The following is a 14649-nucleotide window of genomic DNA, read 5'->3' as shown; positions in this document are numbered from 1 at the left end:
TTTTCGTTCAGGGCAGCGAATAATCATCATTGAGGCAAACCAGGCTGAAGGCAATGAGTCATTACCAATCCCAAGAGAATCTTAGTCCTGCTAGGAAGCATTATTTAAGCAGCCTATCCTACAAGATATAGCAGAACAGAAAATACTCTGAGAATTCTCCATTGTTTTACTTTTTATAATTGTAAGTACTTGTTAAAGACTTGAACGTTGACCCTGTGGTCTCTGGTCTGTTCCTAGTGGACAGGGCTGTGAGTATAAACAGGCACTGCAGCAGCTGGCACTAATAATTGTGCTTGGCAGTCTCAGCAGAGAGGAGAAGGAATGCAAATGAGCTAAGACACTGAACAGCTTTCTCGCTGGGGACGGAGCCCTCGTGGATGGGTTTCAGGTGTGCTGCTGTGGCAGCTTCTTCTTTCTGGACCTGCAAACTGTCAAGTTCAAAGAAGTGCTGTTAAACATTGGTTTAAGTCACTGTTTTGGTGCTTGGCTGGACAGGATGCATGTTGAGAGTGCAAGTAAATGCTTTTCTGTAATTCATCTTTTTGGCTGATTTGCAGCCCCCTTGTTGCTGTTGTTGAGCAAACAACTTTTAAGAACCCCAAAGTGTTTATTTTTTTGGTTAATTCTGTTTCTCATGAAAGTATTAGGAAAATATTGTGATGAGAGGACTAATCTATATGCATAGTTACATGAATGCACTGTGCTGTAATAAATGGAGGAAAACTTGGTACAGGTAGAAGGTAAGTCTAAAAATGCACAAATAAGACTTGCAAGCAGCAAACTATCAAAATTCCTTGTAACAGAGCATCAGTAATGTAGCACTGGCAGATTGTCTCAGTCATTTTGTACGTAAATGTAATGTGCTTTTTCAGCTTTTTTTTTTAAATTTTGCAGGGACCTGAACTGATGAATAAATATGTTGGTGAGTCTGAACGCGCAGTGAGAGAGGTGAGAAAGGGCAAGCTATACATAACGTTATATGTTAAGCTTTCTTGGTATTCAAATTCTTCTCTGCTTATAAGGTTACCTTTAAGCTTTCAAAAAAAAAAAACCACCTCCTTCTGGTTTAATGTTGAAAAGGGAAAAAAAAAAAGGCAGAAGGGATATTTTGTGTTGTTTAACTTCCTCCTGTGCAGCCTAGCGATGCATGTCAAATTTGGGATCCAGTAGCAGCTTTCATTGTAAGCCCGCATCGCACAGTATCATGAATAATTTCTAAAAGGTCTATTTAAAAAACAAACAAACAAACAAACAAACAAACAAAACAAACCAAAAAGATGATAAGGCTTATGTCTGTTCTGTGATGCTCTGTAGCTTTTGAGGTGTGCAGGGGGTGATAGCATTCTGTAAAAAATTTTCCATCCCTTAAAACTGAGTGTTTCATTGTTGTTTTTCTAGATCTTTAGGAAAGCCAGAGCGGTGTCTCCTTCAATTCTTTTCTTTGATGAAATAGATGCCTTGGCAGTTGAAAGGGGAAAGTAAGTAATCCTGTTACAAAAATCACAGATGTTATTTTCTGATAAATTACTCTTACATTGTGCAATCACAAGTGTATTACCATTCTAGAACTATTTTATTAAATAGAGTCATTCCACATGCAGAAGGATAGCATTTGTGACTTCTACTCAAGCGTATTTAACTCGGCATAAACAGGTAAAGCTGGTGGAGTTCCTCCTTTCTCATCTCATTAGCAGGAATGATTCTACTGGTTCTCATGCCCTTTGGCTCTTTTCTGTGGTTTTAGCTTGCATTTATTTCCAGTAACTAACTCCTTTCTTTTCCCAGGGTTGTTGCACGGCCTAATATAGTGTCTCCGTTAAGCAAACAATATGATCATATGCTATATAACACTGAAATTTCCAAGGACAGTACTCATGCCTAAATTTATACTTACATTTAAACATTTCGCCAGACTGGGAAAAACTTCATGAAAAGATTTGGGAACACGTGCGTCCTTTCATGTGTGACATTAAAAAGGCATTGGTGTACAATCAGCTAACAATGTTTTTTTAAATATCCTGCTTTGCGATGATTCAGAGAGATGTTTAGCTCTTGTCTGAAGGAGGATTATAGCAGGTTTTAGTTGCTACTACAGTATTTAAGATTTGACAGGCTCTCTAAGTGGTCTGCCTTGGGGGATACCTTCTTATAACATACTACTGCTTGTTGTGAGCAAGTGCTTTTTTCTGTTTTGTTTTGTGTGAAAAGCCATCAAGTATGTGTGTGTAGAAAGTATTTGTCCAGTTTAAAGGCGCACTACAACATCATGATTTTTCTGGCAAAGAAGCTACCTCAGCATCCATACCGATTCCTTTGCATTGCAAAAGGGCCATTTGTATCTGCAGGAAAGGGTAAAAGGTGTCATTCTGACATTTCAGCGACACAGATAAATTGCTTATGTTATAGGAGGTGGCATCACGTGCAGCATAGAGCTGCCCTGTGAAACTGCTAAGAAATGAACATGTTTTCTGTTGAGTCGTCTTCATCAGCATCCTTCTCATATGCAATGTATGCAACTGTGAAATTTGTAGAAACTTCCTAGAAATGCTAGCTACCGTGTGGTAGGCACTGAAACACCTGCCTGCTTATCACAATAGAAAAGTTTCAAAAATGCATGCTGGAATCAAGCCAAAGGGGGGGTGAGGTGTCTACCCCTGCTGCAATTCTTAATGTGTTTAGCTTTCATAAACACCACTTCATCAAGATAAAACATTTTGGAAGAATAAGCCACAGTACATTTTAATCAGCCTTTTCACACAGTGCCCTAGAGGTGTTGAGTTTGTTTGTTTGTTTGTTTGCTTTATTCTTTTAGGGAGTAAACAATGCAATTTTACCTGACCTGGAACTGTCTGTGGGGGGTGGTAGGCCTGGCACAGCTTGCTGAAGAATGTGGTATGACCCGCTGCAGTCGTGTTGTGCTGGAGACATCTGGTTTTGGAGCTTTAAAAAGAACAGGGTGGGACACACAAATATTTCGTTGTCAAATCTGAACCAGATGGGAGGTAAAATATGTAGCAGAGTTCTCATAAAATTCATCTGAAATTAAATGGTGTAGGAAACCAGACAAGGCACTTATTAGAAATGGCCTTTTTTTACAGGCTGACTTTGCACAGTAGGAATTTGCAAATGCATTAGAGATGCTAACGATTTGTGGCCTCTGGAGATCCATTTCCTGTACTATTACTAACCATGCTGAAGTTTTCAAGGAAACACCTGTTTATATTGTCTCCCTATTCCCTCTGTTGGATGAATTAGTTTTCTCTGCCTTGGCAGTGGAAAAACACTCTGTGATACAGCTTTGTCAAAGTTTTTCCTCTCAGTTTAAACCCTTGTTAGGATTCTGTGGGCTGTGGGCTTTGTGCAGAATGTGCTGCATCCCAAATCTCCCGGGTAGGTAACCTCTCCTGATCCTAACAGGACGTGACCAGAGATACAGAGAAGCCTAAACTGTTAAGCTGTGAGAGGAGTTTTTGCATAGTTCAGATCTGAAATACAGATGTGAAATAACATTGAGTAATTGCTTAATGCTTTTGCTCTTCAAAGCACTTTGCCAAGCATTCATTAACCCATTATTACTCATTTAGACTTGACTAAAGCTTGTGTGTTTAAAACACAAACGTTTTGCTCCTACCCTTCTGTAGAGATCACTAAACAATCCCTTCTCATCAGCAGACACATACAAACTAATAGACTTTGTAATTAATTATAATACAGGTAGATGAAGAAAGCCAAGGAATTTTCTTGTTCGCACCATTCAATATAATGTCTGCTTTGCATCGTGTAGTGGAGTCTCTGTCACTGTACAAGCCATTACTCCCTGGCAAACACTGTAGCTGCATTTGGCTATGCCACAGTTTTTTATTTATTATGCATTCCCAAGCCATAACTCCATAATTGTAATACATCTAACACTCTACTGAACGTAACTGTCTCATGTAGCAGTTTTGGTTTACAAAATGTATTTTTGTGCATTTACTAGTTACAAGAAATAATACTTTGAAGTCAGCAAAAATTATATTAATAGACAATGTTTAGTGTCAAAATGTAGTATTTCTGAAAAGATTATTTCTTATCCAGCCTGCTTTAGAAGTTCCATATGTTTTAGCTGTATATAATAAGCTCCTAGGTTTTTCTTCTTGTCTGTCCACCACCCCCCCTCCCCAATTTTGCATGTAGGCAACAAACTAATGCATATTAATCAAAGAATTAAAAATGTGGGCTGGATACATACCAGCCTCAAAGAGAATTTACAAAAATATAATCCTGCATCTCTGAAGAAAAATAGTCCAGTGCTAAGGAGCAGTTGCTCAATGGAGAAGTCTGGAGATCCTTGATGCAAGAAGATGAAAGAGTGATTCTGAATGGACTTGAGTTTCCAATGTGGTAGTGAAGACAGATAAAGATCACTTGAGCTGTATTCATTTCTGCATTTTGTTCTGTTACACTGCACTTCTAGCGCTCTTGGAAGATTTTTCCCTCTCTGTCTGGTTTATGGCGAGATGTTAGAGGAAGTTTAGAGAGAACAGAAAATAAGAAATTAGGGGCTGAATGGACTGACTATAAAGAAAAAGGGAGGCTTTCACTATAACTGCTACTAAAGAACAGATGATAAACCTGTGGAAGAAAAGATGGTAGAAAGAGGTGTCACAATGAGTTTTGAGTAGGAAAAATGATTGAGATAGGAAAAACATTTGCAAATTAGAAAGGCTTTTGGTAGAGAATTCTCCTTCACTGTGAGTTAGTCATATGGGAGAAGCTCCAGCAACCTAGTACTTGACATCCTTAAAACAAAACTGACGTTTCATGGATTAACGTGCAGCGATAGCAGTCGTGCACCGGGAGAGGTGAACTACGTGATGCACGGAGCCTTTTCCACTGCTCTGTGGGTTCTAATTAGCGTTTGCTTCTACGAGTGGGTTACGACTCTTTTTTTTCTTTCTCCTTACTTTTGAAAGATGTTGTTATGACTTTTTGTAGGAGAGACTGCGCTGAAGCGAGACCTGCAGGACTGGTCCAGATAGAGCAGCGCACGAGGAGGAAAGTTTGCCTCGCAGTAATCCCTTGCCCGGACAAAGCTTGAGAGGCTTTACAAATTGCACAGCTGCAAAGAGTTATGGGTATTTGTTATCCCTTGGTATCCTGACCATGTAAAACCTAATTCTTCTGGCCATTAGAGGTTGCCAAGAGGGAAATGGCTTGGTAATTAGACTTGAAAGTGATGAATGAACGTGGCTCTGTGTAAATGCAGTACAGTCAGTCTGTTTGCTGAACTTAAGAAATCTATGTGCTTTGGAAATGGGACATTGTTTATATAAGTAGGATATTTAGGATTTTTGGGCAAGAGATATATTTGTTCCTTTTCTTGTTTTTGGAGGAGCAAAGCATTTTCCCCTTTAACTGCAAATCTTTGTAATGTAAGATGGGAAATGTTGTAGACTGATGTGAAAGGCACTGATAAATTCAATTTTCAAAGAAAAAAACCAAGGGACAAAATCAGTACCTTGCATTTGGCTTGTGGAGGCCAAAACAAGTTGGTAGCTGAATAATGCTAACCTTTTCAGAGTGAGGGTAGAAGTGACAAAGTGAAGGGACTTTGGTACCAATCCCTTGAAGCTACAATATGATGATGCTTTTCCGGGGAGGTATGTTATCCTGTATGCTGGGGGGGAGGATGGATACATTCCTAAACCACAATTTAAAATGCTCAGAACCTCTGAAAGATGTACTGTTTTAACTTTAGGTATTAAAATATTTGCAGTCTTAACTTTTGAGGCCCTCAGGCTTCTAAATGAAGCTGTGAAGAACAACAGCTTCTCTTCTGTACTGTGCCACCTCTGCTTTTAACAGGGACTGTGATAAATCTGTTTTTAAACCAAGCTGTCTGTCTTTCTGGAATATTTTAGCACATATTTATACTGTACACTTTAGCACATATTACACTGTACACTTGAACATACCGTCGCATTTTTGTATCCATGCAAATTCCCTGGTGTAATCGGCAGCCTCTGTCATGAAGGAGGTCAGCGTCTTGCATCCTAGCAATGAAACCTGTGGGCTGGACTCTGCAGGGACAGGGCAAAGTGGCATTAGGTAGGACAGAGGTTCTCAGCAGAAAACCACCTTGCGCAGGGTAAATTGCCAGTAGTAGAGCTGGAGGAGGTATTGTCACCCTAATATTACTCATGCAAAGGCAAAAGAAAGTGAACAAAGAATACACGGAAGAAATGGAGTTTCCCTGTGTTGTGAGGGACCTGATTCTAGCAGCTGGCTCAGTCAGGCAAGGAGCTTTGCGTTTCTGGCTTATGTTGGCACTGATTGTCCCTGAACTGGGGAACATCAGCTGATTCCCTGCTATATCTGAGCTGTGTTTGGATTTGATAGAGAGATTCAAAACTTTTGTGACTGCTGTCTGAATTCTTTAAAGTTTTGGAATTTGGTATCCAAATAGAAATATTGTCTGGGAAAAAAAGTTGCATGATCAGTGCCAGCTTTCTATTTTAGGCCTAGCAAGGAGTGGTGAAAAAGTAAAGTTTTGAAATGATTTAATCATGCAGTAAAGGTTGTAATTTGCTTTGGAATAGCAATTTTAACAAATAGCATTACCCATAGGTTGTGTGTATATACAATAAATGTCTGCAATCCCTTTAATTTAAAAAAAAACCAAAACCAACTTGTTAACGCTTCTTGTCTAGCAAGAATCTTTTATTACAATGTGTTTAAATCTGTGTTTCTTCCTTTTTGTTTAAAAACACCCAATAATTTGTAGCTTTGCCAGCCTGTATTATAATTCAGACTTTGAAGTCAGCAGAGACTTTCATTGGCATCAGTAGAAGCAGGACTGGATCTGTAAACCCTTTTCTTGAAGTCATTCAAGTGCATGGATAAATGTACAGGGTTTAGAGGGACTAATCAAGTCTGTTAATGTAGGTAAGCCCGTTCTGCAGGGAGTGCTGTGGCCAAGCTGACCTGCAGCAAGATGCTTCAGCCTAAGACGTGAATTTGAGCCTCTGTCTGGATTCTTGCCAGAGGCCCAGTTGAAACAGATACTGGGATTAGAGGGATCAGAAGTGGGCATATGTGGTGACCACTTCAATTCCTGGTATGGCATTGGCTATGGAAAAAGGTCAGCTTACCCACGCTGAATGGGCCCAAGCAGGCTACAACTGCCTGCGGGGTTAGGACTATAAGGATCGAAGGTCTCTTTTTTTAATTTTAAATGAAATACAAGGGGAACATAATTGTAATTAAAACTTATAAATGAAACTTATTCCAGATGAAAGTGAACCTCTTATGCTTAAATATTGTTGTAGTGAAATGAAATCCAGTCTAGTTAGTTACTTCTAGGTCTGTAATACTTCCAACTTAAACTGTACTTGCTTGCCTGGTAGACATGATTGATTACGGTTTTCAACTTGATTAACTTCCAGGAATGCGCAGAGGAGAAATGCCGAGGAAAATAGAAAGAAAGGAAATGGGAAATTTACTGTGCATCAGGTGTGTGTTTGGGGTTTTGGTGGGTTTTTTTTTGTTTTGGTTTGGTTTTTTTTTTAAGGCAACATCAGTGTTAACATAATAGGAGAACTCTTGATGTTAGCATCCTTCCTGTTTCAGCTAGATGGTGCCAGGGCCAGATGAAAGCAAGGTTTAATGTCCATCTTTCATGGATGTGCGTCTGGAATTAGTTGCAGGCAGATGGAAATGGACAATGGATCATCCACCTAGGTACTTAAGGATTTGGAGATGTGCTTGGGGAAAGCCCTCTGGAAGAAAGCCTGTTGATTCCAAACCCATCTCAAACTGGCTGCTTTCCTCCTTTTTTCTCCTTTCATTGCGTTTCATTTTTCTGGGCCTGCTTCACTAACTTCTGGAAGCTGCAATAATAAGAAATTTGGGCAAATGGAAGAGGCTGGTTGCATGACCGTGGAGGATAATTAGGATGTTCCTGCAGTGGTCTGTAGAACATTTGTTTCAAAGTCACCTGCCGACAGCTGAGCACTGTTTCCTCTTTTCACTAAAGCTCATCTTCTCTTTTTAGGAAGCTTTCTTAGAAGTTGGAGGACACTCAAGGAGTACTAGGAGTTCTTTTATTTTTCTATGCTTTTCTAATGTCTTAAAAACCAAATAACAGGAACCGCACTTAATCGGCAAATTGACAGTTGGCAAAACACCATTTTGGCCTGGAGGTGACCATAAAGCTCAACATTCTACCCAGTTTCTGAATTTCCCACACTTCCCCAGGTTTCCTCTGGAGGTTTCCCTTCTGTAGAACTTGAATTTTGCTCTTGAGAAAACAGGGGAAATGTGAAACAATATAGTGGGCAATAGCTGATACAGGTGCGTACAGAATACGACAGAATCTAATTGTAGGTTGCTGATGGAGGGAAGGGTTTAGGATTATCTTTCAGAGTTTTTCTGATGACATAGGAAAATTCCCTGCTATGGGGAACATTTCTTATCTTAGCACTGAAGAGGGTTTGTGTTTGTTTTGTTTTTTTTGTTTTTTTTTTTAATAAATAGCCAAAATATTTAACTGATAACATACAAGATTTGCATGCTGTATATCTATACTAGACTTTTTAATAACATCCAAGCCTGTAGTATCTGTAGTAGTCTGAATTAATAATAGGCATTGAAGTGGCACCATACATGTGCCAGAAGTGAATTTGGCCCAGTGTTTTAATAATGATTGCTTAGGCCTAGGTATGCTTGCTATGCCTTTTTGTTTTATGAAATACCTCTTTTGTTGTGAGCGCATGTACATAGAGTAATCAATTAGTAATTGTGGACGACAGTTTTGCAGCTCAAAACAGGAATCGTGCTTGTAAGCAGAAATAAGCATGTGATGTAAAAGCTGTTGTGATTTTGAGGGGGAGAGGGAAGACTGCTATAGGGAAAAGACAGTGATACTGTGCTGCTTATGTAAACACGCATGCATCTGTAAGCCTAGTATATTTAGTAAAGTTTGTGTTTTGAAGCCCCAGTAGCATTCAAGGGAAACAAAGTTCAAAGCTAACATAAGGGCCCACTCTGCTGTCTTTAGATATAAGAATATTCTGACTGAATTACTATTTCAGCAGGGTATATCTGTGTGGAAGAGCCTGCTTTTTCTAACTGGCATGGCAGTGTCCATTCTGCTGGACAAAATGCCCCACTGATTTTTGAATGAAATTTGCTATCTGGGAAGATGCTGCAATTATTATTTTTCTGGTAATGCTATTGGAGTAGATTATTATTATTTTTTTAATGCTGTAGAAAACCTTGAACTGCCAAAGCTATAACTCACCAGAGTTTGTGAGGGAAGGAAATAAAACAGTGTGACAGTTAATTACGATCACGGCCGTTGGACTGAAAAGACAGACTTGGCAGGTGCTCCTTGCTGACAGTTTACCCCTGCAAAGCCCTGACAGAAATGTCAGACTCAATAAAAATCCTTCAGACTGTGCGAGCGAGGCGACTCTCGCGTGGGAGTGTGCTGGCAGGGGGCTTTGGTATTTCAGGAACCTTTTACCTCAGTAGTTTGTGGAGAAGTGGAGAGTCCTGCCAGGAAGGTCTGTTTCGACGTATATACATTTTTTGATACCAACCATTTTGTCATGTCAATGAGTTTTACATTTGTTTTGATATGAAATTATTTCCAGAGATTCCAGTGGAAGAATTATTTGAGATGATATCACGTCCACAAGTATTTTTAAAACCTGTAAATTTTGATTATGACAGCAATTCTTTTGTTAGGGGGAAAAAAAAATAAAGGCAGCTTTTATCTGTATGTAAACCTTGCCTGATACGACATTTTGGAAAAGAAGGTGGGCTGTACTCCCTTCTCACAAAACCTGCATTATAGATTTTAGCTGCGTGGAGATTAGTCCCTCTGCAGTAATTTATCCTGGATACTTCTCCTGAGGTCTACCTCTTCGACCTCGCGGATCTGCCTGAGGTAGGGTCATCTGTGCAGAAGTGGGGCTTTTCGGGAGAGGGGCCCTCCCAGGCTTCCTTCTGGTTTTGTTGCTTCACAGTTGCTGTGAATTTAAGAGTGCTCAAAATGTTATTGTGTGCATACCTCCTGCATTTCCACGTCTACAGTTTAGCAGCGTAACTAAATTAAGGTCCTGATTCTGAAGCTAAGGTGTTCAGGCTTCAGTGCCATTGAAGTCAGTGGTGGGATGGAGAGTCACTGGTTCTCCTTTACAGGATTTAAATGGTGATTGAAACCTAAATACATTTTCCAATGAAAATGACATCTGGTATTCTGAAAAAATATTAATTCCATTGGCTTTGGAAGTGTTCTAGGTGTACGTTTGCATTAGCTCACAGTGGTGATGCTTACCAAATCTCATCGTGAGGTGAAACTGTAATGACTGCATTCTCAGACTGTTTTTGGTTTTCACGTATTAAAAAATCTGTTAGATAAAGGGAGGGGAAAGAAGAAAAGGGAGTTAAGTAAGTAAAAAGGTACAAAACAAGAAGTCAGTTGCTGTCAGAAAAATGCCTATAGCAAGAATGATAACAGATTTAAACCTGGTGGTTTCATATGTACTGGAAACAAAATCTCCTTGGCTTGAAGAACTATATAAGCTAGCAAACTGTATGTACTCCTTGATGCAGTGATTAGAAACAGGCTACCGTTGCTTTTATATCCCCAGGAAGAAGTATGAGAGTGGCTTAAGGTGTTCAAGGGGAAATGTCGGTGCCCACTGAGATCTGCATCCAGCTGGGTAGAACAGTCATTGGATAAGGCCAAAGGAGATAAGAAAAAGAAAAGGTGCTATGGAGACCCCTCGCCTGCTATATTGAAGTTGGAGCTGGGGCTCACAGTCTCTCAGTTCCATCAGACAAGGCTAGAATTAATTCAGATTAATTGTGAGGCTTTGGTACACTGTAGAATGCATGTTTTATTCTGCCAAAATGTGTATTGGAAGTGCCTTTAGCTAAAATAAAATACCAAGAACAGGTTTTGTTTTCCATATTCACCTTCAGTAGTCATCTTTAATCCACGGATAGTCTTACCTGACAGGCTTTTGCCACTCAGGAAGCTTCTCGGATGGTCAAGTGAAGTGCCTGTGTTAGGGGCACATCTGTGCTTGGTCTGAGACTGGTGGGACACTTGCAGGATTAGCTGGAATACCACATAGGGGAGGATATCTGGCTCTAACTAATGTAATAAGCTAGTAAGCAAAGACATTTTTTGCCTTTAAAGCTCCTTCATTGAGGATTTTAAAGAAAGAGGGGTTGGCAAAAAGATTAAAATAACACATAGCATACAGACTGATGTATTTCATTAGGGTAACACAAGAGATTACTTGCAATTCTCAGGCCCTTATGGAGCAGCCAGGCTTCTCTTTGCTCACACGTTTTTTATTTTGAAGTTCAAGGTATTTCTAGTTAAGGCACGGCTCTCGCATGTGCGCACCCGTGCACACATGGCCCTGCGTAGCTTATGTGAGGGGCTTAATTCTGACTGCCTGGATTTGCAGGCGGCGTGTTGACAGGAAATTAGTTTGTACCAGGACGTGCCTTTTGAGGACTATTTCCACGCAGTTGTGATGATGACATCAACGTGCGGAGGGGGGGGGGGGGGCAAAGACAGCCCCTTGGCTGGAAGTTGGTTTTGGCAGTGCCTCCGTGGGACTGGAGGGTTAATCATAATTTGTTTCTCTGGCTGCCGTTTACGTCAAAAATCCGGGCAGCCTTAATGAACGTTGCCTGTGTTAATTTGAAACCCTTGCTGGGAAATCATGGGAAAATGGAAAAAGGCATACTTGCGTGTCACCCTTCAGATTAGCAATTTAGGCAGCACTAGAGCTCTTGGAGCGCATGGTGCGGCTCCAGCGCAGCTCCGAGCAGCTGGTAAAGAAATCTCTTGCTGCAAACCTGTGCCTGCCCGTGATCTTTATAGGGTATGCTCTTAAGCCAAAAGCTAATTTGCTGTAGACTCTGGGCTAAAAATGGTGCATCATATGACAGCTTAGTGAACTATGTAAATAAAAGCACTGAAACTGGAAATTCCTGGTGTCATAGGTCCCAGACACCTCTTCATTTGATATTGGTTTTATTATTGATAGTTTTTGTGTGTGTGGTTTTAAAATTTTTTTACTCCACTTTTAACAGATAATAATAAAGCCTCTAATAATGCACTGGTATCCCCCTTCATTGTTTGAGCGGTGTTATGCCATCAGTGATTGCTTAACTGCAATTTTCTGATTATGCCCTAATTGCATGAAAGTCTTTGCAACGTACATTCCCTGGTAACAGTGGGGGTTTTCTTTAGAATAAACACTTTTTTTTTTCAGTCTGAAGCTTGTAAGAGAAATGTTTATATTGGGGGAAGATGTAATATCCGTTCTAGTGACCTCTCTTTAAAACCAAATATTTCTTCTTGTTTCTTTAAAAAAAAAAAAAAAGTTTATCATCTCCCCCAAAGTCTTCTAGCTTCAGATCATCTCATATAATGTTAACATTTTGGTCCCAGTCTTACAATTATTTTTTTTCCTTTGCTTAGCTTTTTCGTGTGCAGTCTGTTGGGTATAAAGTCGAGTAAATGTGAAACTTACGCAAGATGGGAGGCCTGAATCCCTACTGAGACTAGCTTATGTTACAAAGTTGATTTTAATTTCCTTTAAGCTTTGTGTCCTTCGAAAAGCATTTACTATCCTTGTCCAACACCTGAAGTGTTTTATCATGTTCAGCCCTCTCTAAGTCCATGGAACCATGACCCACGGGTATGTTAGAAATCCTCTAATATCACTTGGGAATTTCTAACGCGGCTGCAGCAAACCGAAAAGCTGATGACTAGCTAACCCAAGTCCCTTCTCTAATATTCCTTAGCAACCTAAATATTCTGTTAGCCAACATTTATTATAGCTCCTCAAAGATATTTTCCAGACTAGGTCTGATAAGTTAACTGTTTTGCACTGGAAGATTACAGAACCAGTTGTAGAATAGGAAAGTTATCGAATTTGTTTGGAGGAGATCTGTACAGCAGCGATGGAGCCGTTACTGTTGCTTTGGCTCTGGGACATTTAGGAAGCACTGTGGTTGCAGGCGTTCTGGTGGTGGAGGGCAGTGCTGCAGCAATATGCATGAGTAGTAACTATGCAACTGTATGTCTCTATTCTCTATCTATTGGAAATAATTGGAGCACTCATATTTTAAAATCTAATATTTCTTTTTGGAAACTAGTGTTCGGCAGGATAATTGTACTGTGTTTGTGTGTGTAGGTGCCTGTATATCTGTATAAACATTTATGAGTACTTTTGGAAAAGGACTTCCAAAATATTTGAGATGAAAAAATTATCTTAATTCTGTGTAGATTTGGGGTGACAGGAGAAAAATGTACGTTGCAGGAAGAAACCTGGCCTCATTTTAAGTATCAGACTTCTTTTTGCTTCTTAGTATGAAGTTAGGGGGATCCAGAAGAATTGCAGAGATTAATTTTTTAAAGTTGTATTGAAAAGGGCCTGTTTAAGGGTAGAGAAATGAAGCCTTGCTGTATGCAGCAGAGGGGGGAATAGCCCTGGAAGAACCGTCCCGTCGGTGAAGGAAGATATAGGTGTGTGCATGCCGTCTGCAAGGGAAGGTTTTGTTGAAAACAGCGAGGCTTTTGGCATGTGCCAAGAGCAGGGCTCCTGGTTTCTGGCAAAGGGGGATAAACCCCGCATTTTCGGCCCTGTCTGGCAATCCCCAGCCGCTTTCCCCAGCCTGCTTCAGCTTGCCTGCCTCTGCTCAGCAGAGGGAACTCTTGGAACGAGCCGCTGCCTCCGCTTGCCCCGTCCCCCCCATATTGATATAGAGTGGGGTGCTACAAGGAACACATATACATCATTTGTGTAGCACGTCTGCCAACATATGAGTGTGTACAGTTGTCTGCGTATGGTCCTAGTATCTCCTAGGTCTAGTATCCTTTCAAAAATAAAAAATTATATGGTGTGCAGTCACCAATTTTTATAAGGTTTCAGAAATAAAGCCTCTTTATGCAGAATTAGAAGGATGTTATAAAGGACACAACTGTTCATGAGATGTATTATTTATCTCAACATATGTGCTTGGTCTCTTGATTTGATTTATGCAATGTCTTCCTTTTCTGCATTCTTTGTTATATGTGTGAATATATGCACACATACATATCTATGTATGCACACACATATTTATGTCTCAAAGAATTGTCTAGGAACAAGGTGGTACATCATTTTATTATTCTTTTAAAAATATTAGAAGCTTTAATGAAAATAATAGAATTTATTTCTATAGTGTTTTTTGTTACATATAGTTAAGCAATTTGAGCAAATTTTCCATAAACTTCAAGGTTACCAGAGTTAATTCCAAACTAAAAAAAATAAACACCTAGAATAGTTTATGCCTTGTCTGTTTAGGTTTTTCACATATTGGTGATTTCAAAACTGGAGTTTTCTGTTTCAGTCTTGGGCTTTTTTCCTGGTGTCTGGAAAATCAGCTGAGTTAAAGGACTGACAATGCTATTATGAGGCAGTTGGTCAACACTCAATTTATTCTCATTTGATGGGGAGAACATAAAAATGTAGAGCAACTCTGCAAAATACATAACTAGCTAATTTTTTATATTGTATAGGGTGGTGTAAGCGCTCACTTGGGTGGTGCTAAAAACAAAAATTTGACTAGTAAAGAAGCTGCATGAAT

General features: G+C 39.8%; 1 protein-coding gene across 4 annotated transcripts in view; it reads left to right on the top strand.

Annotated features, from left to right (window-relative positions):
• Positions 1-14649, top strand: part of AFG2A (AAA ATPase AFG2A) — a 200305-nt gene that overhangs the window by 45349 nt on the left and 140307 nt on the right. For all 4 annotated transcript variants that reach the window (XR_015699491.1, XM_087735629.1, XM_087735632.1 and 1 more), the window contains exons 12-13: positions 895-948; positions 1399-1478. Coding sequence is in view for 3 of the 4 variants with exons in the window: in XM_087735629.1 (XP_087591755.1) it covers positions 895-948; positions 1399-1478 (134 nt within the window). In the remaining variant the exon portion in view is untranslated. The remainder of the gene's footprint in view (positions 1-894; positions 949-1398; positions 1479-14649) is intronic.

The sequence above is a fragment of the Nipponia nippon genome, unplaced genomic scaffold, assembly GCF_047370975.1.
Source record: "Nipponia nippon isolate SJK-2023a ecotype South Korea unplaced genomic scaffold, ASM4737097v1 scaffold_6, whole genome shotgun sequence".
In the NCBI taxonomy this organism is placed as follows: domain Eukaryota; kingdom Metazoa; phylum Chordata; class Aves; order Pelecaniformes; family Threskiornithidae; genus Nipponia; species Nipponia nippon.
The sequence above is the reverse complement of the archived record's forward strand: the minus strand, read 5'-3'. Positions and strand labels throughout refer to the sequence as shown.